Raw genomic sequence first — 27,344 nt, 5'->3', positions numbered from 1 at the left:
GTGCTTGGATAAGTCACTACATTACCTGCACCTGCAAATTATGCACTGAAACTAAACAGATGGCAATTCAGCTTTGCACTGCAGCCTCCACCTAACCCCCCTCCCTCCCAAATACTCAGGTAATGTGTTCATTGTGTCTTCAAGCATACAGCTAAAAATAGTGGGAAATTTTCTCTAAGATCAGAAAATATGTCTAAATGCTTTGCATAAATATCAAGTTTATAGGGTTTTAAAATACACAAAAAAAATGGACCGTTTTTTATTTTTATTAAAAAAAAAATCATTAGTGTTTATGTGAGTTCTTGTGGAGCTCCACAACATGGATCCTCAACCATTTGTCAGAACAACACCCAAAATGTTGCAAAATATTTCCGCACCCTTTTGTTAAAGTGCATTGTCAAAATGCATATCAAATGCATTGTACATCACTAATTCGAACTACTGTAGTAAACTGACCCCTTGGAGTTTAAAAATACTAGCAAACCTGGTAACACTCCAAAACAAAATTATGAAAGCTGGCGATAATGTGCCTTTATGGGCAGGGTGCAGGACAGGACCCAAAGTAACAGAAATTCTAGTTTAGCATTGCGCTGGCTAACAATGTCTACATTCCAAAGGTTTCAATTAAAGAAAAATTAGTTTAGGAAGCCTTACTTAATGCTAGCTCTGTTCTGTAAACATGATAGAACAGACCAGCTGTCGTTTAAGAATTTAAAGTCTTACAAAGAAAAAAATCTGTGTTTATAACATTTTCTTCCAAATGCATTTCCATCTCCTTCGCACTGCTTTCTTCTGTGAAAGAAATTATAAAAATTATATTAATGTCACAAAGACTTACCTCCTGCACAGGTACCCAACCTCAGACAGAAATAACACCAAAAACATGGATCAAATAAAAATAAACCCTAAATCCTTTGTGTTTATTCACTCTTCACCAAAGAAAACAAATTACAGAAAAATTTCATCAATATTGGAAATGCTCAGAAAAAAAAAAATTATATAGCTAACATGATTCACTAGCATTTCCTTCAATAGTCCTCACCAAAGCACAATAGATGGAGTCTTACCACCCGTGATTTGACTTTGCAGTATCTACATGCACACAGCGGAAATCAGAAGGGTACTTAACTTTCCAAGTCCAATTCTGTTTTCTGCTCCTGAATGATCATCAATAAACTGAAGCTAATGCCAAGCAGAATCAAAGTTCGGTGGTCAGCTATTACCTCTGGCTCTGGAGGGCTGGAAATGCTATAAAAAGACACCATGCTTCCCCAAGCAGAATGAGGGGGAGAGCAAATATTTTCACTTGTTTTCTAGCAACCCCTGTGGTTGACTTTGAAGCAATGAGTCTCCAAAGAGAATTACATAAGCGTGTATAGGACTCCTCGGTCCTTCAATGCAGGAGGGAAACCCTGCCTACTCCACACAAAAGAGAAATAATTAGCTGGGATGATGACTTTCTCATTTGTTTCTTTAATTGTTAATGTGGCTACCCAGGTTTTCTTTTCATGTTGTTTTCTAAGGTGATTCATTCAGGCCACCTGTCAGCACTTTCTACCACTTCTAAAGGGCAGGGCAAGCTGTTAGCACATCAAGGTGCGCAGATGTTGATGCCACTTTTGTTTTGGTTACCCCTGGAGGACATGGGAACATGCCAGCCACACAGTGCAGCAGGTTAGCAATGACAGGGAGTAAATAGCCTGCATAATGTAACAGGCAGACATCTGACAGATCTACTGGTGGTGTCTTGCTGTTATTCAGCCACTCTGCACCAATATATTTTAATGGTATTTTTATTGCCAGCATGATAATTTAAGTCTGGTGAAAACCTCCTTTGAACAAAAAGGCTTAATCAGCTCAACCCATTGACTACATAAATGTAAAAAAAACAAATAAAATAAAATAGAAAAATCGTATCACCAGCTGGAAAAAACCCTGGGTAGAGAACTCCAGTGAAAATCTTCATTGGGCACAAAAGACAACATAAAAAAAGATAAATCAAATCATGTACATGGGGGCATGGGGGAAATGTAAGAAGATGTTTATCCTGTTTAAACACAGAGGTAAACCAATGTTTATCCTTCATACCAGAACAATTAATGAATAAAGATCATCTAGCAGGAACAGCTGCTAATCTGCTCATGAGTCAGGAAAGGTAGTGTAAGAAAAGAGGAGCAAATATAGAGGAAAAAGGGGAACACTATCAGCCTCTTCTGGATTCTGCACAAAATCTTATAAACAGCTCTGAAGGGAATGAAAACAGACAGAGAGGTGTAAAACTCGGGTTTACCAAGATCCACATAATATGGTTCTTAACCAGTCCAGGCAACTGCAGTAAGTCTTTGTTCCTATTTCAGCTTTACTAAAGTGGCTGATAATATATTACATGGGAAATGAATTAAAACTAGGATTAAAATTATAACATGGAAGTAGTTACAGAAGTGATCTGAGTAATGCTGGAAGTACTTTCCAGCTGCAGAAAGGTCATTAGCAGAGTTCCTCAAGGACAGATCTTGGCATGGGCCTTACAATTTTTTTCAGTTGACTTGGCAATTAAAATATGAGAGATAATGAAGCTTGATAATAACCCAGAGCTGGGAGGTACAGTGAATATGAAGAAAAAACAGTCTCCCAGAAGAACTGCATGATCCTGAGGAGAGGAAAAAAAGGAATGGGATTACATTTAGTAACACCAAAAAAGAATATACTTAATATTTTATTATTTTTGTTGTTATTATTATTTTTCTAATAGTATTAATTATACTTATTACCAACAAAATAAGCTGGTGTAAGTGGTGACTGGACGGCTAAATAATCATAGAATAGTTAGAGTTGGAAAGGACCTTAAGATCATCAAGTTGACAGTGTCTGCTCTATTAGCAGATCAAACAAAACCAGGATAACATAGTTATACTGGGAAAGAGTGTGTAGTAAAAGACAACTTCATTAGTAGAGGAAATAGGTATGCAATTATACCAATCACTGATAAAACTTCATCTATACTGGTATGTACAAGATTTAGTTATCTTTCTTCAATCCAAAGGAAGGGAGAAGATCAGTAAAAGATCTAGGGAACAATAAAAGAGTTTAAATTATTTAGTAAAAATAAATAAATAAAAATACAGAAAATACCAGGTATCCATAAACATGTGACAGGCTGGAGAGTAAAACCAAGAGTGAACAGGGAACAAAAGCTGTTCATGCTAAAGAAATAGAAAAGGCACAGGTTGGCTATGAAGAAATTTTCATTGGGAGCTAAGAGGGTTTTACCTTTGCCAGAGTGATGGAAGGTCCAGAAAAGCATTCCCAAGGAATCTGAGAGAAGGGCAAACGTAAGTTTGATTTTCAAGTGGAGTTTGATATGTTTGTGTGGAGACCACATCTTGCCTCAGTCTGTGCTAGCAGAATACATTTATGAATCAGAAGGTCCCTAAAGAAACCAGCTTTATGACTGGTTTAGTTCAAACACACCTAAGAATGCTCAAAGATGGGCTATCACAAAGTACATCTTAAGTGCAGTGCTGATAATGCAAGCCAACATAGAACAGCAGATGACAGAGTCTAGGGAACATGTGTAGATAACTCTTTTTTTTTTTTTTTTTTTTGTTTTTTTAGCTATGAGATGAGCTTTTACCACAGGAAGAGTCTCTCTCTATGTGTACTAGGTTATCATGGTTATGTTCATAGCACGCTTGTTTGCAGTATTTCTGGCACTTCATGCATTTTTCATAGCTGTTTCTTGTTAATATATACTGTATTCCTTGGAGTGCCAACAAACAGGGCACTTAGTTGTTACTAGTATTTTGCAACTTGATTTTAATGATGAACAAGTAACAAGAACAGCACATCCTGAAAGTCTTCCAGAGCTATAGCTTACTTGTGGTAAAAGAACCATAACAGCATCCCAAAAGAACAGACGTCAACACAGTTTTCAGTGCCTAGCCTCTGAGCCACTGATAACCATAAAGATTTTTAAAAGCAGATTTTGTTACTTACTCGTGGACACAAACATACAAGCAGTTCTATGCACAACCATTAAAACATGTGAACATCATGTTACAATGAGCAAACCCAGTTATTATACACAATTAATGACACCTGCATTCATAATTTGGTATGTGGCCTGAAAATTAATTCTTTTTATTAAAAAATGTTATTTTCAGAAGCAAGAATCCCCAAAAAATTGTTAGAGCAGTGAAGGAGGCATGCTGAGCCTACAGTCAGCTTATTATGAGCCACTTAACACACAAATCTGAAGATGTATTTCTCCGTTTACATAAATCCTTCCTTTTCAAAGCTTTGTTCCTTCTTCCTGCTAAATTAATAAATAGCCTCTGCCCCACTTACTGACTCCCTCCATTCACTCACTTTCATGTTCTCCTTCTCAACTTCAGCATAAATTTACCTGTTCCTCCACATACATGTGGTCTGGTCCCTATATACTTTTCATGTCATTGCAAAAGGGCAGAATTCTTCCTTCCTTTCACAAGCTGAAGCCATCTCCACCAGAAAATACAGTAGCAGCTAGTAAATCTACTGTCAGATACCCCTGATCAAATTAGGATGCATAAGATGCATATTTAGTACTTTCTAAAAATGAAGGCAATTCCTTTTTTCACTGCTCATCTGTGTTCGGCTTAAATATAAATTTAGTTTGAGGTTTTGCATATATCAAATCAAAGCAACTTGTTTACAGAAAACCATTCTGTTCAGCCTATGCGAGCATCGAAAGCTCTTCTAAGAAAATGGCTGCAAAATAAGAAGGAAAAAAAAACAAAACACAACAATTTCTAGCAAAGATCTAGCTTCCCAGTAGAGACAAGGCTAAGGAGTCCCAAGAGCATTGCAGCCATAGCTGTAACGGTTTATCTCATTTCGGTACTTCACAACTGTCCAGATAAACATGTTCTGTTTCTCAAAAACAGCAACATGCAAGACTCTCAAAACAAGGAAGTGTTTAAAAGTTCTGCAGGTTTTCTCTCTCCCTGACATCACCGAAATAATCCAAGTTCTGCCTTAAAAAAAAAGAGTTGCTACTATTTCAAAATATTATTAAAGGATGCCTAAAACAACACAGACAATAAGTGAAACAACCCAAGAAACAAGAAACTTTTTTCAAACAAATTAAAAAATGCCAATGATTTCCAAATTTAAGAAGGATCTTTAAGAATTGAAATTTCATTCATGTACAACATTTTATTAAGCTTAAATTGATCCAGTGATATAATAGGAAACACAGACAAATGAGCTTGTATGAATCCTTTCAGTTGATGTATGGCAGCACCACTTAATTGTTTTTACATATCCTGGAAGAAAAAACTGAAAGACTTAATTGCTGCACTAGCACAATAAGGTCATAACCCAGTGAGACATGAGATGACTAAAATAATATTCCCAAGAAGAATCTAATTTCCTGAAAAATACAAGAATGTAGTTAATTTATTAAAAGTATCTCTATACGGTCATGACACTGGTTTTCTTTTAAAAGCTGTTACAAACCATAAGAAAAAGTGTATTTCACTTAAGGCAAAAAATAAAATACAATTCACAGGCATAAGACAAAGCAAGGCTGATTCTTCCATGGGCAAGCAAAACACCAAACCCTGTTACTGACTGACCAGGGCTGAGAACACTGACCATGATTTTAATGAACCACAGAGCTGCTGACTCATAAAATGAGAATGTATTTGACACTGGCTGACTGCCTAATTCAGAGCTCGCTGCACCCAGCAACCTTGGGTTCACTGTGGAATACAGTTAAGACAGAAGAACAGGACAGATCACTGCCTTACGTGGCAAACTGTGGTAACTCAAACAGCCGCCATACATGAATGGTGTCAGAGGAATGGGGAGGCAGAAGAGACAGGATCTCTCTCCACAGAGGATGCAGCAGGGGTTGTGATGCCTGTGACATCCAGCACACCCTCAGGATTGGCAGGAGGGCAGCATCCCTGAGCCACCCAGTAGCAGTCCGATGAACCTCAGAGCTCATGCTGGAGAGCCAGAGGAGGCTCTCTGCACCACGATAGCAACCTCCTGTCTCTACTGAGCTGATGTCATGCACATCATCTCTGCAAGTGTTCAGCTGCAATGTGCAGTGTTCACGCATCAAGACCCTGCACTTACTGAGGGACCACCATCCTTACTGTCCCCCAGCCCACAGTCACACACTGTGTGCAATGCTGAGATCATGTTCTGGAAACTACATCCAGTCCAACATGAGAAACACAAGGAGGTCTGAGTCAAGCAGTTGTTCTACTTCGCTTTTTAAGGTCACCCCTCCAACAGCAATTCACACCACTACTTAGATCAAATTTTGAGAAGCCAGTCTAGAGTGTCATAGCCTTTGCTTCATTTTGTACTGTTCATCACATACCAAGCTGGGGGAGGAGAAAGGACAGCAGCAGGAATGCAGACCACTGAACATTGGAGAGACCTCTGTAGACCACAGAGCCTGAAGAAGAACAAGTGATGGAGAGAAGAGCAGCAACAGGGAACGGAAACATATTTAGGAATAATTTTTAGGACGAAACAAAAAAAATACACTAGCCCATGGCGGGGGTGGGTGGAACCGGATGATCTTTAAGGTCGCTTCCAACCCAAACCATTCTATGATTCTATGACAGACCCCTTGTTTTGTTGTCTGGGGTTTTGGTTTGGGTTTGTGGTTGTGGGGATTTTTGTTGTGTTTTTTAAATCAAGCCACAGTCAGTTGATAGCAGGTGAGTCTCTACCTTGGCCTAGTTGCAACAGGCAAGAATATTAACCAAGATTCTTCCACCATTTCAGTTATGGGGAAAGCACATTACTCTGGACAGCACTAGAGACTGATACAAGTCACAAAACCAGATCTCCACAGTAACACTCTTTACCCTCTTAAATCAAAAAACATGCCCAAAATACCAAATTACACCCTCAACAATTTCTGGGTACATACACTTCTCCTGTCTCTCCTTTCAGAGCCACTTTTGATGTCTCTTCTTGGGTGCCTGGTCACCTCCTCAAGTTGAGACTCTTTGAAACACAGGAAGTCTGGATTTCCATTTCTGTTTTCACTGTTAGTTTGGATGCAATTTTTGGTTCTCTATTTCTGCAACCTTTCTGCTACATACAGTCTTCTATGGAAGCCCTGTCACTTCCTTCCCTTTAATTTCTAGGATTCACACATTCTTGCTGGCCACTGTGACTGATACACATTCTACTGACAGTGTTATATGTTGTCCTTATTATCGATCTCCCAGCTGGCCTAGTTGGCTATCTTCTTCATCTTCCTAGCCTGCTTCTAAACATCATTTATCTCTTCAAATCCATCTCCTCACTTTCTCATTTCTCAAAACACAGCCAGTGATTTCTTTGCTCTTTCCTCTGAACACCTCCTTACCCCAGCTCACTCCACCACCATCTTCCTTCTTCTATATCCTCTCACCTTTTATTATTCCACTTGCCTTCTTTCCCATTATTTCCTTAACTGTCCTTATCTGCCTGCCTTCAAATCCTTTATAAAAAGGGCTTCAAATACTCTGAAACACATTATCACATTATTATATAATTACGTTCCTCATTAACGATTTTCTCCTGTGACATGCAGCAGGTCAGGAAATCACACTCCATTTGCATTTCTTCAACTGCAACTCAATTTGCTTCCAATAAAGGTGACTGTTTTTCTGGAGACACACCAATAAAACGCTTATAGCCCATGGCTCACCCGTTCAGAGAAATGGCAAACTCAGAAGCAGACCAGCTACTATATGGGGAGCATGTGGCTTCCAAAGGGGAAAGGCAAAACACCAACGAAGTTACTGCTTCAGATGAATATTTATTCTTCTGAAATCTATCCAAACCAACAGTAATCCACCCTGGTTCATCTTGATCCATCTCAGTTCTTCACAAGAGCCTCATGCAGAAAAAATGTTAAACATACATAAATATTATCAACTTCTGTATATATTAATATCAAGGAAAATCATACATAATACTTATCTAAGTACTTGACACTTTACTGTCCATCAACATGTACACTAATATACACCACAGAAAATTGGCGATGTGGCAGCAGGCACTTATCCTGCTCAATCTCCTCAGGCAAAGTTGAGTAATTATGTTTCCTCACTGTTGCCAAAATGATTAAATAACTTTTGTAACGTAAACAGAAGGATCAGCCAGTGCGCAGTAACATTAAAAGGATAGAAAATATCTTTATCCCCATGCAACTGAACAAAACAGCCCAGTATTTTATTGTGGACTATGGAAATCTGTTTAACTGAGTTTAATTTCCCCTACCAGGTACTTTACACATTCAAATGCCTCCTGTGTGTGTTCACACACACCCTCTGGTTACACAGAAAAGAAATCCATCCCCATTAATAGACCTGAATATTTTATATTCTGCTCTCTCACTCTTGTTTCAGAGTCAGGATTTCCACACCCCTTCTCTCTAATGCCACCTGGGAGGATTACACAGGGTAAAACTCTTCCACCTAACAATTTTGCTACTGGAGCAAACATTTATTTATACCTCTACTGTGAATTTATAGCATTTATCACAAAAGGAAGTAAGATCACTTCATGCAGTTAAACTAGGTACACCTATACTCTCACATTTTTGAAAGCCAATTTACTTGACTACACGTTAAGCAATCAGTAATGTCAGGAAAACAACATAATCCATAAAATAATCCAGTATTACTGCACAAAATATGTAACTGGCCTTCCCTCCGCAAAGTTCTGTTCATTTTAAGAGTGACAGTGCAACCATCATCCGAGCCAATAAACTAAGCAGTTTATCTGGTGATGCTTCCACCAGTACTGTAAGGGAAACAAACAAAAAACTCTTCTGAAATATTCTAACAGACAAAATCATTTGCAAGTTGCTAAAACAGAGATCTTTGGACAGAAACACACTCTTCTCTCCACATTAATTCTCATGGACATTCCCAGCAGACACTAAAAGTCCTGTTAGACACAACACCTGCTGATACTGAGCATCAGTGAATGGCATCTAACAAAGCACATGGTTACCTCTGCATGCGCTACGCTGTTTTTGACCCTCAACCCAGTGGATGTTTTCACCAGTGCCGGTCATGTGCTGAGCCATGTAAATTGCTTTCATACCTTTCCAGATTTAATGATGGCAAATCTATCCATCCCACATCATGGTGAACATGTTTAGCCCCTTTACAGCTTATATGAGCTTGTTTCATCTCACTGCAGCCAGCTACCTCTTTTGAACTTACTAACACATCAATGCAGAGAGCCCATTTCAGTGTTAAATGTTCCCATTTCTACTTCCTAGGAAGCCACCAAAAAAAGTGATATCATACCACCCGGTCTTAGTTGTGTGTCTTACAGGTATCTAATGAGCAGCATACCTTAATTAAATAGTTAACTTTGTATCATGTTTCATATTCACACCTAATCCATACAGTTAAAGTTTTCTCAGATGATTTTTCTTTTGGTCATAACCAAAGGGTTGTCAGAGTGCATTAAAAGTATCTATTTCCAAGTTATCAGAACTCCCATCACAAGAAACACATTGGAGGCTAAGCTTGACTTCTTCCCTTGCCTGTTAAATAATCACAAAGGATTCCAATTTCTCTTACAGAAGGATCATTTAAATTATTAGGATGTAACCGGTATTATCACTTTCAGTAATTCTGACACAAAGAAACCAGTCCTATCACATCTTTGCTATAATTATTTTTGAATTATAAGACAGTTCAGGTACTGCTACCCATTCTATATTTGCCTAACAGTGTTTCCAAAAAAAGAAGACAGATGGTTACTGCGGGATGCTGACCACTCAAAACTCATGGGAAATCAATGCAAGATACAAAGATTCAAATATTACAAGGTCAAGGCCATTTATATCAGGAATAGTGTGGCCAGCAGGACTAGGGAAGTGATCATCCCCCTGTACTTGGCACTGGCAAGGCTGCACCTCATATATTATGGCCAGTTTGGGGCCTCTAACCAGAAGGCAGACACTGAGGTGCTACACAGCGCCGAAAGAAGGGCAACAAAGCTAGTGAAGGGTCCAGAGGACAAGTCTTATGAGGACTGGCTGAAGGAACTGGAGATGATTAGTCTGGAGAAGAGAAGGCTCAGACCGTACTGCTCTCTACAACCATCAGAAAGCAGGTTGTGGCAAAATGGAGGTCAGCCTCTTCTAGGTAACAAGTGACAGGACAAGAGGAAACGAGACCAGGGGCCGTTGTGTCAGGGGAGGTTTAGATTGGATATTAGGAAAAAGAACTTGACAGAAAGGGTTGTCAAGCATTGGAACAGCTGCTCAGGGAACTGTCTGAGTCACCATCCCTGGAGGCGTTTAAAAGATGTGTAGATGTGGCACTTAGGGACATTGTTTAGTGATGGACTTGGCATTGTTAGGTCAATGGTTGGACTTGATCTTAAAGATCTTTGCAACCTAGGTGTTTCTATTCCATTCTATAACACTTTTTATTATGTTACCTCTAACTTATTAGTAATTGATCCTTTAGAAGTAATCTAAATATATAATGAGCTTAATTACAGTATAATAGAAAACTGACAGACAGGGAGCTGGAGCCAGCTGCTATAGAAGATGCCATCTTCACACGATTACCAATGAAAACACATAAAAGAAAGTCCAAAGGAGGATATTAAATGTCAGAAGTAATTTGCTTGGAGTTTTTGTTCAGAACACTCAACATGCCTGAGGCTGCCAATTCTGATATTCTGGATGCAACCAGACAGGAAGAGCTAAAAAAATAAAACATAAAGAGGAAAAAAGGCTAGCAGCAAAGGCTACTCTGCTGGCCTAAGGAATCTTTCCTCCTTGTTCCTGAGGAGAAACACTAATTTAAAGTTGGTGGCAGTGGTCCATGAAGGGCAGTGTTTTCTGTTTTTTTGATAAAAAACAATGTGAAAGAGACAACTGTAGTCTAATGTGCTAACAACAGCTCTGCAAACAACACTAACTGCTCCTATAGCTTTGATTAACCATGTAATGAAAGACACTCTCCTCCTCTTGTGCTCAAGACTCTGTTCCTAATGTCTTTCTCCTCTGTTTGTGTATACCCATGACCTCATTAATTTATTGACATCATTTGTGGTCTTACACTAACCACAGACTGCTACTGCTGACTTTGAGGCTGAATCTGAGGTATTTCTTATTTTAAGTATAAGGAATAATCTAATTAGGTACAAACATACCTTCTGGATTGGTGTGATGAGATGAGGATTAGTTATCTCAAGTTACAAAACACAGCAACAACAGCAATTTCTTTCTAATTTCATTTTACATCTTCCTCTTATTTACTCAGCGTTAAGATAAGACTACGTGTTATATGTTATCGAATTCATGGAATAAAGACACTGGCCTTTCTGAGTAACCTTCTGGCACTGGAAGCACTTATTCTTGGACAATTGCCTAGGGAATCATTACTTCTTTCTTAAAAAGAAAAAAACACCAAAAAAAAATTAAAAAAAAAAAAGCAGAGCCATTTGTATCATGCATTAAAGAATCTTCTGACCTGAAAGGTGATGTTTTAAAATCAATTAAGCACTCAGTGTGCCCCAATCCTAGCTATCAACATGTCAAAGTAAAGCTGTATCAATTCTAGTAAAAAAATTTTACTAGCAGAATGAATTACCTGAGCACGTTTTAAATGCACCACCTCAAGAAAAAGAAAAGCTGTTCTATGTGGAAATAACATATGTCTGCCTTGATTTACCTTACTAACTTCAGTAGTAATACAAGGTTGTAAAATGCTATTCTGCAACATGCTCCTTCTCCCCGCCTATGCAACATTTGGCTCAGTCCTTACGCACAGAGGTGGGATGCAAACAGAAAGCTTATCAGCTCTGAACTGCAAAAATGATGGGTATCCCAAAGCAGGTATGATTCAGTAAATTTCTCAGAATCTGGTAATTCAGAGAGCCAGGCACATCTTCTTTAGCTCATTTCTACTCCCATATGCTAGGAGAGGTACACACACTACTTGCTAGAATATCAGAAATATTTGAACATTTTGGTTATATGATCTTACGGAACACTAAAGCTAAAATTACCAACATTTCTAGACCACTTTCTAAAGTGCATGCTATCCTGCTATTTCCTTGTGCATATAAATATGCTTCTAAAATACTTTACATTCAAAAAAAGCTGGTCTCACAATAAAACACCAGTTTGAGGAACAGATGAAATAATTCACCAAATCAGGCAACCAAGAAGAAAGAATAACTGAGTGTGATGCTTTTGCAATGATCTGTTCAGATTAGATAGTACGTATTTTATTTGTAGTGTTGCATGGGTGAGTGGTGTTAAACTTTCAAAAGGAAGAAGCAACGGATGCAGACAGTGAAAAATGCAAACGCTAAGCTACAGGAAGGTATGAGGACACTTCCTGCAATTACGAGTTAATAGCATAAATAGCCCTCAGAAAAGTCACCTGGGTGTCTGTCTACAAGTAAACTACATCAGCTATTGTTTTCCGTGTTGAAATCATCTATTACCTAAGAGCAGATGTGTACAGAATCAAAAAACAGGAGCTGCATGTAACTTCTGATATCAGTAACTTGCTTTTTATGAATTGAAGGCTAGCTACACTACACACAATGAACTGCTTAACTTTTCAGATGGTTAAACTACATTTCCCATGCTTCTTGTAGAATGAAAGAAGTAAGGGAAGAGAATTTCCAATATACAGTGTGTTGACCCTCTAAAGGCAGCAAAGTTAACTGACTATTACAGTTAATATATAAATTTTGCATTTTTCAGGCAAAACTTTGGGAACAATTCTTTATGCTGGATCTATAAAACTCAGTACAACAGATTCTGTGAATGACTAGCACCAAGTGTTTCATATATCCAAAATGCAACCCAGCTTCTCAAATACTTGTTTCACAATTGCAACTCAACAGTAAAATAACTATTGCTAGAAGTAATTTGTCAATACTACATGAGATGGAGATCATCTAGGAGAAAAGAGTTCAATACAGAAACATGCAGAACTGATTTTCTTTCTATGGTTTTGAAACAAATTAGCGGCCATTGATTTACAGAATAACAAGAAATACTGACTAATTAAAAATATTCAAGTATGTGAGCATCACTGCTGGCAAAATAATGTAAACAATTTACGAGCTAGTCAGCCCCTTAGAGAATGCCAGCATTGGACAGTTCTTGAAATCGAGAGGAAATGGTGTAGGTCTTGTAATAATTCATCATTCCGTTCACTGCAAGTCAGTGACAGATGACTGTGCCAATGTTGCAGAATAAGATTCATTAATAATTAGCACTTCCAGCTGGAAAATGCAAGTTCAACCTTTTTGAGCCTTTGGATGCACATTGTATGTGTTAAGACACAGCAAACCAGAACACGTCCTACAGATACTGCCTGTGGTGAATTTATTTATTTTTAAAACCAAGAAAGGAAAATTGCACTCTCTGAGATTCGAGGTACCGATGAGTTTAGAGAAAGACTGAAGAAACAGTTCCTCACAGAAGGATTTCCAAGACCTACTGCTGTACAGTTTGGAACCCAAACTCAAAAGCCATAACCAGGATATCTTCAACAACATACACAGGCATCTACTTTCATATGAGGAGAGAGTGTGTAGGATTCACTGTAAAGATTAAGCACTTTGGTTCTTAAATAAAAAATGAGACAAAAAAAATCCCTACAAATTCTGCCTGGGTTCCAGTGCTGACTGTTCAGATGTAATATCCAGCATCAATTTATTTTTACTTACAATCCTTTGGTCACAATTTAGAAGTTACACTTTGTTTCACCGGGTTTTTTCTTTCTTTTAAGGAGCAATAAAAATGGTCAATGTGTACTTTCTGTTTCTCACAAACAAGGTGAAAAAGTTTTTGGCCAGATCTCCCTTTTGACATTTGGTGCAAGCTACTGGGCTGTACCAACAGCAGCATATTGTTATTCCCCCTTACTCAGCTGTCCTTAAGCCACATCTGGAGTACCACATGCAATTTTGGCTCCTCTCAGGACAAGAAGTATGTTGACAAATTTTAACAAGTCCAGAGGAGGGTCCCCAAGACAGTCAGGGCTGGAGTTTAAGGTCCTGTGAGGAGAGGCTGTGGGACCAGGGTTCATTCAAGACCCTTTCATGGGCACCTCACAGTAGCCCCCAACACCTAAGAGGAAAAGACAGAGTCAGGCTGTTTACAAAGGTGTTGTTGAGAGACAACAGCCATAAGCTGAAGTTGGGAGGATATAAAGGGGGGAAAGGAAAACAAAAATCACCACAGTCACTGTGAGGCTACCTAACTACTAGAGGAGGCTGTAGACCTCCATTCTCAGAGACTTTCAAAACCCAACAGGAAAAAGCCCTGAGCAATCATGTTTAAATTTAGTGTTGGAGATGGGAGAAGAGACCCATTGAGATGCCTTCCAGCATGGGATGCTATGAAGAGGCACATGCAGAGTCAGACCAGAGCCCATCCTGTAATCACCAAGAAACCTTGCAGGGGAGTGACCAACCTCAACCGCTTCAAAAGAACGTATGAGAAACCCAAACTGAGTAACTATGGAATTACCCACCCCACAGGAGAACATTATTCTTTCTCCTCAAAACAGAGGCCGGTTTCAGTGACTTAACTACCTCATCCTTTGGCGGGTTCTTGTGTCCTTGGTTTTTGGTTGGGTTTTTTTTGTTTGTTTGCTTGCTTGTTTTTCCAACTGCTACACTCCTATTTAAGTGTATTTCAACAACTACTACTGTGCATTAATTATGCAGGTAGGATACCCTGGTGATAAGACTTTCTTGTTCCTTCCAGTTTGCAATATTGTTTGCAATTTACTTCCAATCCTTCCAGCATAGGAACAATTGTGCTACTTTCCCATTTCAAGGGCAGCAGGAAAACAGCTTCCTCCACAAGGGGAAAAAACAAACAGAATTCCCCAAATACAGTAACAGTAAATACAGGCAAGAAAAAACCTGATATCCTTCTTCTATAATTCTACCAACTCCAACTGCTTCATTCTCCAGGGTAAGCTAATGACCATTTGGGACCTTCTGCCACTTCCTTACTACTGCCAGTATAGCTCATCACTGAGCTGCCAAGCTGTAGGGAACAAGATTTGTGCATTGTCTCACTTCTGCATTTTAATGTGGACTTCTCAACGGGAAGGGATCAACTTAAATTGATTAGGCCAGCCCTCACTTCTAGACCCTCAAAATGGCACAGGGGGGTTGTCTTACACCCCTCAGTACGTCTGCATGCTGTAACAAAAATACAGACTTGGCTTACTGAGGTTGCCAAAAGTTGACAGTGACTTATTTCACAAAAGGTTATTGTATCTCGAAGCAATTTTTTGCTTAAAACAGTGTTACAATAAACTGCAAGGATCTTTTCAAAGCATGCATAAAAACAGTATGATTACTTTTGCTTTCAGCAAATTAACAAGAAACATATTTGTAGAGAACTTCACACAGTTATGATGTTATATTTGCAGATGACAATGAAAAGCTGTGAGAAACAGGTTTTGATATTTATGTACACTAATGGGCACGATGATTGAGTTTGTTGACTCAGTTCAATAAGAACAAATGGCATACGGGTTAAACACTACAGAAGGGTATTTTAAGATACATTATATCAATAGATTTGTACATATACACAGTATTTCTTGTATTCCAGTCTGCCTCAGAGTATACACCTAGGCATTGTGTTCCAAGGTTAAACAAATCAAAATATTAGAACTTGGGGAGGAGAGCTGTACTGCATTCAGGAAGTGTAAAATAGGGTCCATTTTCTCAGACCTGGGACTTCTCTCATGACAAAGGCATCACCTGCAGAAGAGTGATGGAGAATACATGTCACCGAATGCTAATCCTTCTAAACATTACAGGGCCCACCGTTAAAAGCAACCAGCCATTAAACAAGGAGATGAAGTCAATTATTGGATTTATTTCAGAAGGAGGTGGGAGTACATTTATGCCTTGTGTGGTACAGAGTAAATATGACTTGAGCAGCTGACTAGGCTTTTCTCCCCCATCTATTGTGTTTTGTGTTGTACCTTAGGGAACAGGAAGGTCATTTCACCTGAAAATACAGTGAAGCTCTGAGCTAAGCTGTATGATACTAACAAGCACAAGAGTAGGCTCACATAAGAAAGATGAGGAAAGTTTTCAAATACAACTACACCCCATGGAAATGACAGTCCCTTCCCAAGAAGCAGTAGGGAAAATGCATTTTTATAGTAATACAGACATGTACATTATTGCCCAACAAAGATATCAAAGGTCCTGACCAATGTGCAATACGATAAGAAAAGCGTGAAAGCTTAGGAAAAGAAAGATGCACCACATTAGGCAAGGAGAAGCTTATTTATCATAGCAGTAAACCACAAAGAGTTCCCCTAATCAGGAAATGTATGAAAATAGTTAATAAAACATCTTTAAAATCCCAGGAGAAGCTTTTGTTCTGCTCTCTTAGAAGAAGAAACCTGTTCAGACTTCAGAAGAAAACAACTAACATGTCAGATAAAATGTGACATCAAAGACTATCTATAGGTTCATAAGGAAAAACTTTGTGAAATGCATGAACTATGAGGATTAAGGTCTTTCCAGTTGAAACATATTATCACAAAGGGACAGACAGACACGTTATCACACTATGGGGTTTTTTGCTCAATTACGTTCTGAAATGATGGAAGAAACTGATAAGCTTTATTAAGTTTAGCTTTGGTTTTAAGAACAGAGTAATGACATTTTATTTAAAAAAAAAGGTTATTGATTTCCTTTCAATTTACAGAAAATAAGCTACGGAAGTGATTTTTATTATTTACATAGCACTACACTGCAAATAAACAGGCCTAGCATTTAGGTAACAAATAAGAGATGGGTCATACCTCATAGATTTTTGTTCTCTAAATTAAACAGTAATTTGATATGTGATAAATGTCTAGAGATGAAAGAAGAATCAAAAAGTTCATGAAGTTTCTCTGGCTGTTGGCACATCTATCATAAGCACTACAACCTGAAGAAAGCAATCTTATCACTTAGCATTTAGAAAAGCCTAATTTTTTTTCGACACAGAAATATATTTATTTCTGACAAAGACAATGCTGATGTTATCAATGACAAAATAAAGAAAAATGCAAAAAAGTGGAAAGTAATTATAATTCCCTGCTTGTCACTGAAAGTACACTCCTTCTAAAAGGTGCCTGCACTACACATATCCCAGAAAGTCTGATCTCTGATGAAGTTTCAAACAGTTAAAACATGTAGCTTTTTTTAGGTTGTTATCTTGTAGAAGCGGATCTACGTATGTATCGGTGTCAAAAAAATGCAGTGTGTTATTAAGGAATATAATAGGACAAGTCTTTAAAATTCTAAGCACAGAGTGAAGGACCAAGGAATCGAAACACATTTTAGCAATCACATTACAGCTATGAATACCGTTTAACAATAATCTCATAGAATAAGGCCAACAAATTGCCAACGTGAGCTAATATTTATTTATGGCAGTAAAAGTTCTCTGCATAAATCAGGATTTGTGGAGACAAATTACCCTCACTAGCCTTTGGCTTATGAATTAATCTATTCTCTGTTACCAGGAAAATGCTATTCTGAAAGATGTCATAAAAAGCCACAAATATAGCAAGGGAAGGAAAACACAACACAGACAGGTGCAGCCACTATGCAAAAATTTTGCATGTTTCAGACATTTTCCAACATATGAGCATGTATATAAAATTCATAGTAACTGTCACTGTACATACCTGCTAGAGGTTAGCAGATGATTTCCTAGACAAGCAAATCCACAGTATCAGTGATACGTAATGCTGTAATCAGCATCACGTTTTACAGTTGCAGATTTATCAATCTGGAGAAAGGCTTACTTTCAGATTGCAAGGTGGGTGGAACACTGAATCACTCCTTTTGGAGCCTTTGGAACTTCTGCATTTAAAAGCTAAACTAAAGGTAAAGGCTAAACATATGCTTGCAACTTGGACTGCTAGCAAAAGGAGTTCCATGTCCTCTAAAATAGCCAGGAGCTAATTACTCTATTCGCTTGTCTTTTACACCCTCCCCCCAGAAAAATGAGCATACAGTTTAAGAGTGGTATGAGCATGACTAGGGAAAAAAACAGCACCTGTTTAGCACCTTTTTACCCACATAGGGTTTCAGTGTCCTTCAGCACAGTGAGAATCCAAAACACATCCCCTTTATCTGTTAAAGAAATAATTCTCAGTCTCCCATGAGACTTCTCAACAGGAGGCAGAATTGACACTCACCCCAATGCCCCTTAAATACTTCAGGTTTAATTTATGGTTATGTCAAGCTACATTAAGAAATTAGTAGCTTGGAAACAGTAGAGTATGTAATGTCTGCAATCCAGTGCTTTGTAATATTTTGCCAAAAAGGGAGTGATTAGTATATCACTCATAAACACACAGACTCACTTCTTAAAGTTTTACTTCCTTTCCAAAAGAGCTTCCAAACTGAAAACTACATGAATGAGCTCAGAAGAGCTACGCTGCATTTTCTGACATTTCAAATTGTACAAGTATAGCATCCTAAAACTCTTTATTTATGGGGAAGGCAGATTCACATAATCGTCATCCCTTTCTCCAGAACTGGACAATTGATAGGAAATTCAGAGCTGTTAATTTCTACAGTTAATCTTAACAGTTGATTTTATGCCTTGCAAATGTTATTCTAAAGTATTAGAGTAAATAGAACACTAGACTGTTGTTGATTTAAGTGATTATACATACTTTTTCCCATCCAACGGATTATTTACTAAGGCAACAAACTGAAAAGGAATTAAAGAGTACTCTTTTTTTTTTTTATTCACAGAAGAGTTCACCCACGGAATTCATTGCTACAGGGTATCATCAAAGCTAACACTGCAGCTTGGAATTATAGGTATAAAAGAAATTAAGATACAAAATAGCAACCTTAATGTGACATTCAGGTTTTACAACTGTCTACTCGAGACGGGAAATGGACAGGTAAGACTCTCAGGAGAAGAGGAGAAGTGCATTAATTCAACCACATCCTGAATGTAATGCATCAAAGGATGCACTTCTAGCAAATGCACCAAAATAAAGATATTATATAATTCAACCTGGGGACTTTTTTTTTTCTATTGAAAACCTTGAGTTGGTTTGTCTGACAAAACAACCCCAGTTTCATATATATACCGCTTACATATATCACCAATACTCCAGTTTCAGTAGAATGAGAGGACTCTGTCACTCATTCCTGCCAGCAACACCTGCACTTTTCCTGAAAACTTACCTGCATGCTGTCAGCTTCTGACCTGCTTAGCTTCAGAGCTCTGGCAGGACGACAGCATGAAGACCTGTGATCACCACAAAAGTAATCTTACAGAAAACTTTTACCCTAGCAAACAAACCTAGATTGATTTAGTTAGAATCATAGAACAGTTAGGGTTGGAAAGGACCTTAAGATCACGAAGTTCCAACACCCCTGCCATGGGCAGGGACACTTCACACTAAACCATGCCACCCAAGGCTTCGTCCAACCTGGTCTTGAACACTGCCAGGGATGGAGCATTCACAGCCCCCCTGGGCAACCTATTCCAGTACATCACCGGTTACAAGTTACAAATATTGATCAATCTGCTGAAACACAGACAAAACTAAATCCCTAAACCCCTACTATACAGCCTTTTTACTAGCTTCACACGTCATACTTACAGTACCTTTATAACTGATAAAGATATTACAAAGGGTTGTACAATCTACTTGACTACGGACTTTTTCACTAAGTAGCACTTGCTAACATTATTCTTCAAGATAGAAGGCAAACAGCCTATTTCTTAGAGTGCTGCAGTCCAACAGGCAAAAGTAGTTACTGATGTTCTTGAAGTGAAATGTTACCCTCAAAATAAGACAGTTTGGCTTCGCAAGGGCTATCACTTCAATGTGAAAAGACACAGAGAAAAGATATGTAGAGAAGGAAAGCTGGAGTGTAAACACCCAGCAGCTCTAGATGCATGTGAAAAAGATTTTAGTGTTAATGAACAAGTGCACCATTTGAAGCCCCTCTCAGATACAATCCATTTAATGATATTCCTTTCCATGAGACCTCTTAGCAGTGCCAGCCGCTCTGAAGTCGGTCTGCTTTTGCCAGCATTTGCAACTCCACTGCTCCAACACACATTCTGGTAAAGCTGTACCATGAAATTATTTTGGTGCTTTAGCAGTTAGAAGTGCTGCACTCCATCTCCCCAGCCTGCTGACAGTTTTGTTTCTCGCATTTCTGACTTTCAGCAAACTACCTGAAATTAAAGAGCACTGTGTCTACACATATGCGATAACAGTATCGTTCCCTTCCTTGACCTCCTTCAGAAACATCCTCAAAAAAGGTGATTTATCTGTTCCCCAAAAAACATAGTTCTGTCATTTCATGCTACGATTTTACTGTTCTCATTTTAAATAAATAAGAGAATGTACCTCAGTTTTCAAGACAGAAAAGGAATTTCATGCATGACACGACTTGCAACTGATAACCCATGAGCTCCAGCACTACAAATAAAGGATTCGAATGCTTTCCAGTTCCTAGTCACCAGGCAAGTCACCTAATTTCTCCAAGTATCTCTGTCCAAAGAGCTGCCTCCCACTGACTTCCATTCCCCAGTTCAACACTGTCTGTGGAAGAAGTTACCTACCAGGCAAGCCTTGCAAACATATATAGGTTCTGCTTTTCTCTCATTTTAAACCATTACTGGATTCAAATTACTTAACAGAACAGTTAGAATATGTAAATAGAGGTGGTAAGAACTTAAGGAGAGACATTTTGTTCCCATTTCTCAAGGGAGGCATCTTTAGGGAGTTTCCCAGGCTGCTTGCTACAGGGAAGCAGAGGCAGTCAACCTGAGATGGATGCTAGAAGAAAGAGAGCACTGTGTTGGTGGGTGACTGCTGCCTTCCCGCTCTCCCCAAAACACTTTTCTCTGGATCTTAATTGACCTAAGATGGAAGCCACAGAGATGGAAATGACATTTACTCTTTGCACACAAGAAAATCTAAGACTGAGCCTACAAGCCTGGAAAACGCTGCTCCTGCAAGATCATATATTTTTCCCCTTTGACACCTTTCACCTGCTCTGACTGAACCAGGCAAAACTTCCTTCAATAAAAGAAGCCAGACACATTTCTAAAGCATTTGAGCAGAGTAAGAAAATTAACAGCCATTTTAGGATCTCTCGTGCACACCGGCATCCAAGTCAATGTTTCCCAGCATGCCACCCATTAAGGGGTTCCTAGACTTCTTGTTGCTGTGACTAACATTTTTATGAGTGTTCTGGGAAAAGAACGGTTTTAAAATGTAACAGGAAGTCTATGTGAACCTCCTTCATGCTGCTCACTGTTATTCTTCTCAGTACATCATCATAAATATTTCCCAATGCCATCATAATGATGGAGGAGCGGGGAAGACACAAAGAAAAATCAGTTTGATCTTTGCCTTCTTTTCAGTAGCTGACCAATTTTAGAGCATAACAATCACTGCTCTAAATAACTATGGGAAGTTTATTTCAACTTTAGAAGCATGGCAAAGTTTTTTAATGTGTATGCACACACATACAAACATGTATGCACCCTCGCTATGCAAACTACCCTCTAGTCTGAACAGTCTTGCATCACAACTTGCTTCGTCATCACCCTGACCTCACCTGTGCAGGCTGGCACATGAAACTCATTCAGCCACCTGAAAACTGCAACACAATGTCATATTGTACCATCATTTTTAAACAACCACCTCCAGAGAAATCCAAAATAATAATCCAAGCATGGTACAGCTCACTGCCTCCACAGATTTGCCTTAATATTTCAGCCTTGTCCAAATTATTTTGTCTATAGAAAATGTGAATAGTAATAATTCAAAGCATCAAAACATACAGGGAGGAACTGAATTCTGTACTGCTTAAAACATAAAATTTAAACAGCATTTTAGTACCTGTTGATGTAGCTATGCAGACACTCCCCCTCCAACGTCTTCAGCAATACTTGTTAATTTGAGGGCTAAAGTCACACAGCACACCCAAGCATGCTGGACTCTACCTTTTGCTTCCATGGCAGAATAAGGACCTCAGTCCTGCAGTGGTACTTCCAACAGCTGAATGTACATGGGTTTGAAAATACTGTGCATGCTTTAAAAAACATTCTCTGTAACATATTGCTTATATCCCAAGAAGATGATAACTCTGACTGATTCGATATCACTATGACTGAAAGAAATAAAAGCAATTCCCGCTATTTATCAGGATTTCAAAGATTTGGTTTGAAGAAATCAAGTGAAAGGTTTCAACTAATATCTGAACTCTGTCATCTACAAAAAGTCCAAAGTATTTTCTTTTTACCTGACATCATTTACCAAACTCTAATACTTGTGCTCACCCCCTCAAAAACCAAACCAACTCTCTAGAAGCTTCTACAAGTTTTACTTCATCTTCATTCAGGAGTTCAGAAAGCAAGCGTAACTTCTCAGAAGTGCTTGGGCAAGGCAGCTAGTTCACTGAAGCCCATTTGGTGGTAACACACAATCCAGCATCATCAGTTAAACACCAGAGAAAGCTGTTCTCTCTAAGCATTGCTTTTCCCAGCACGCCATTTGAAAATAACACTATTTTGCTTAAAAGAAAACTAATGAATTGTGTGTGAAATAAAACAATTGGAAGCAGAATACGTGAAAATTGTTATCAATTGATGTAAACCGCAACTTTGTGGTTCAAGTATTTAAAACCAAAGGAAGCAATTAGCAAAAGATTGTTCTGATGCCTTACTTAGTAATCACATTTTGAATGTTTCAAGTTCATATGAGTAACAAAAAGAACGCCAAACAAACAGGTTCATGCCAGGGCTCAAGCTTTAAAAAACAAAACAAAAAACTTCCCACCACCAGTGCCAAAAGCTCCCTCTCCTCTGTTTTATTACTTGTTTTTTCAGCATTGTACTATTACGATACAGGAAAATATCACATTAATCTCAATGTCACTCAATTTAAAAAAAAAACACCAAACCAAACCAAATAGATCAAACTCACTCTGTTCTACTACATAACACAGTACTTCATTTGAAAGGAAGTTTATTTATCATTGCTGGGATCTACCATTTAGGCTCTAGTTTTGCATTTGACTGAACACAAGATTTCATCATGAAAACAACATGGTGGAGGATCAACTTTAAAGTCAGAAGCCTACAATCAGCTTTTCAGTCCCAGAGGGTTTTTTTTGTCCATGTTAAATTTCCTGTCTTCAGCAGACACTCAAGACACATCATTCTTGAGCTTTAAATGCATACATCTAGGATTACCCACAGAAGATTACACTATTCGGTGCTCCAGATCTGATCCTAAAAAAAAACAATCTTACAAGGAACTGTGTTTTCCCAGTTACATGCTGCTAATCAACACTTGGAAAGTCTTTCATGCCAGAAAAGATAATTAGCCTCAGTATTTCATTTTATTTAAACTAAAGTATTGATAGTAGTAAGAGTTTAAAGCATTAACCATTTCTAAAGTGTTTAAAGAACCAGCTTTCAGCTTAGGAGATGTGTTATTTATAACAAGTTTGCCACAGCTGCCATTGCTCATCAGGGTCCTCCAACCCTGCTATTTTCTACCCTCAGAAACAGAAAAGCAAATCATACCATGATAAGAAATTACAGTAACCTAGCATTTTGAAATCAGCTGCTGAACTGAAAGAACAACTCTGTATTACCCCCTTTTGGCACTGCTCAGAGAGGGGTGGGAGACAGAAGGCATCACTCTGAACAGTGAGTCCTCATGGCAACTTTCCAGCTGCAGATGCAACCCCACTGTAAAAGTCATACAGAAAACCACTCTGATATATGATCTCTAAAAGGCCTTTTTCCAGAAGACCATGAAACACTTCCTTGATGCTTTGGAAAAGAGGAGAACATTGGCTCAAAGATAACTCAGGTGCAGACACAAGAAAAGTGAAGTGAAGGAGACTGAACTAGGTTTCACCCTAGTAAGGACTCTGCTAACAGCTTGTAAAGGGGAAAAGAATAACAGGCAGAGTAAATGAAGGTAAGAGAAAAGCTGTTTGTCCATTTACTGATTTCTCTCTCAAATCCAACTGAACAATATCATTAGGTCCAAAACAAAAAAGCTCATCAGTGGGATTACTCTTTCATACTCAAGATGGGAAGTCCCTCCTTTACATTTCATATTTCTATTAATCTTCAGATAAGTAAGATTTATGACCATATGCAATTCATTACAACATAAATTCTCATCTGTGGAAATATTACTGCAATGAGAAAGTACCTCTGTATTACTATCAGGAATTGGGACAACCAAACAATTTAATCTGAACTTATTCTGGTACAGAAAGAGTTTGGCAAGAACCAGATTGAGCACCTGACAGAACAATACTCCCACTATTTTAATATCACAGCTAGATGCTATGTCATTAGAGTAATATAAACAAATTCCACCTGAACACAATTTATTTCCTAGAGACCTTCCTCCTCCCCATATGTCTTTCCAGCAAATTCATACTCATCCATTATCCAATCATATTTCTCCAGTCCAATGAAAATACGGATGGGGTCCAACAGGTTTCGAACAGGGGGCGCCCTGCACCCAGCCCTGGCACTGAAAGACCTGCCTGGTACCACCACCCCTTGGCCTCGAGGGCAACCTGCCGCCTTCAGCACCTACCGCCCCTCAGCCCCTCTGCACACAACGTTCCCGCACACTGGCCACCAAGGCACCGACATCCAATCACACAGAGTGACAAAGCAGACGGCGACCCCTCACCTGCTGCCGTGGACCTGGGGAACCGTGCCTGCCCCAGCAGTAGCCACCAAGCTCAGGCCTGGGCACTTGCAGGGAGACCACAGGCTCTGGGAAGGGCAGCAAGTGAGTGCAGGTGCTGGTGGTGGGCTGGAAAGCTGTCTCCATCTCACCCTTCATACAATCCCGCAATCACAGAGCTCACCGCACTGCCTCAAGCAATACAATAAGAAAAAAAGTGCGTTTTCACTCGCAGCCCACGGAAGCAAGAGGGAAGCACCCGGTAGCGACACGGGAGTCGGGGAGTGCCTCTGGTGGGGCTAAGGAGGGTCCGCGAGATTCTCCCGGAGGAGAAGTCAGAGGTAATGGGGATCACGGGGAGCTCGGGCGACTTCCCGAGAAGGCTGAAGGGCACATGCTGACATGGAAACGTGCTGGCCGGGCCACCACGGGGCTTCTCAAGGACAAAGGGTACTCGGCTGGGGGAGCTGCTGGGCAGCTCTGCCCCGGGATGCCGATGAGGCCCCTCGGAGACCTGCAAGCCGGGGTGGGAGGGGGACCCCGCCGCCTCTCTATGGCCAGGAAGGGGCTAGAGGCACCCGGGACCCGTGAGCCCCGCGGTGGTCGCGCAAGTGAGGGACGGTCTTGCTCCGCAGCCCGCGGAGGATGCGCGGCGCTGGTCGCCGAGGTATTTCCTTCCACGCTGTGCGGACGGTGGGGCACCAGCTCCCGCCCCGCTTTCCCACCTCCCGCCCGCAGCCTGGCACCAGCCCCGGCCCTGTGCTCCGCAACGGCAGCTTACACGGCGAACCCGTCAGATCCGACTGATCTAACGAGTAATCGTTGTTTCAATTTTCAAATTGTGCGGAAGCATGGATTAATATTAACATACTCACCCGCGGCTGGACACCGCGGCTCTCCATCCTAAAGTAATGCGGTTTTTTGGATGGCCCCCTGCTAACTAACGCGATATAATAAACTGCAATTTCTCTCTCTCGAAAAAAAACAAATCTCCCCCTGAAGACCCCCAGAGAATTGCTCTTTCTGAAACAGCTCACTCCCCGCTTTTACAAAGTACCCCCAGAACCCCAACAAGGCAGCTGAGCCAGGAGGGCGAACACCAGTTCCTCCTCTCGCTCTCTCACACCTTTCCCTAGGATGCGAAGCGACTCGGGGTGACACGAAGTAAGCGCCTGGGTTTCCGAGCGGGAAGCCGCGGAGAGCCACTGAGCCCTGCGGGGCTCCGAACGCCGGCAGTGTAGGGCGAGCCCTGCCACGCGTGCGAGCTCCGCACCCCAGGGCGGGCAGCGACAATAAAAATAACCATACCGACACCACCAAACAGCAACAAATATATAGGAAATAAGGGGTGAGCAACGAAGCTGAAAGTTTTCTAGGGTAACAGCGGACCGTGGGAGTTGCCGCGCGGAAGGAGCGGGGTGCATCCCCTTGAGCCGCGGGCTCGGCTGGCAGAGAGAACCGTCCAGCAGCCCCGGGACGCGCACCCGGGCGGCGACAAGCCGACGGACGGACAGACAGACGTAGGGACATACCGGCAGTCAGACACACGGGCAGGAGCAGCCGGAAGGTGAGCCCGCACACCACCTCGGTGGCCATCGCGGCGGGGTGGGGGTCGCGGCCAGCCGGCCGGAGAGCCGTCCCTCTCTGCGCGCCACCGCCGCTCCTATGTCCTCCCGTGCGCGGAGCCGCCGCGACGGCGGAGCATCGCCCGTCCCCTCTTCTCTTCTCTTCGCCTCGCCTCAGCCGCGCCGCCTTACCCCTCCCGCCGCATCCCGGCAGCAGCCCATGCAACCAGCGCCGTGCCGCACCCCCGGCCAGGGGCACACACACAACACACACACACGCCCGCCCCCTCGGGGCTCCCCCCACTGCTGTTTTCCCGCCCTCCTCCCGTCCGCCGAACAGCGCGAAGCGACCCCCCCGGCCCGCCCTCTGCACCGACGGCGCGGGACCAGCCGGCGGCACCCCACGGCGCGCCCCGTGAGGAAGCTGCCCCGCGCCCCGCCCCGACAGGGCCGGACCGCTCAGTGAAGGGGCCGGCCGTGAGCTCCCTGCCCATGCCTATGCTTATGCTTATGCTTATACTTATGCTTATGCTTATGCCCATGCCCATGCCCCTGCCCCTGCCCATGCCCATGCCCCTGCCCCTGCCGCTACCGCTACCGCTACCCCTACCGCTACCCCTACCGCTACCCCTACCGCTACCCTGGTCTCTGCCGTGCCCTTACTTCTGCCCATGCCCACGTGCCTACCTTCTGCCCCTGCTCCCGACCCCACCCTGCCCTCTGCCGTGCCTTTGCTCCTGCCCTGTCCGAAGTCCTGCCCTGTGCCCTCGCTGCTGCCTGCGCATCCCGTCCGCATCGCAGGGACTGTTCTGTCACCGCGCTGTCACCCCCAGCTGGCTCCTGTTAGCCACTTAAAACCTTATCGGTTTTCCTTAACGTTTCTTTTTGAGTTGGTTTGGTTTTGTGTGTGGTTTATTTGTCTGGGTTTTGGTGTTTGGGTTTGTTCTTTTGTTTCTTCTTGTGTTTTTTTTTTTTTTTACTAGAATATTTTTCATTATAATTGTTGCTATAATAACGT

At 40.9% G+C, this 27,344-nt stretch overlaps 1 protein-coding gene across 1 annotated transcript in view; it reads right to left on the bottom strand.

Moving 5' to 3' along the window:
• The window catches only part of LOC133214517 (piezo-type mechanosensitive ion channel component 2-like), a 234,233-nt gene extending 207,111 nt beyond the window's left edge, over positions 1-27,122 (bottom strand). The window contains exons 1-2 of the mRNA XM_061357455.1: positions 27,014-27,122; positions 26,294-26,812 (exon numbers count right to left, since the gene is read on the bottom strand). Coding sequence (XP_061213439.1) covers positions 26,294-26,812; positions 27,014-27,122 — 628 coding nt within the window. The remainder of the gene's footprint in view (positions 1-26,293; positions 26,813-27,013) is intronic.
• Positions 27,123-27,344: the final 222 nt, after the last annotated feature.

This window comes from Neopsephotus bourkii, unplaced genomic scaffold, assembly GCF_033783945.1.
Source record: "Neopsephotus bourkii isolate Nb327-2 ecotype Australia unplaced genomic scaffold, CSIRO-AGI_Nbou_v1 NB_894, whole genome shotgun sequence".
Lineage (NCBI taxonomy): Eukaryota > Metazoa > Chordata > Aves > Psittaciformes > Psittacidae > Neopsephotus > Neopsephotus bourkii.
This window is presented reverse-complemented; position numbering and strand designations above follow the sequence as displayed.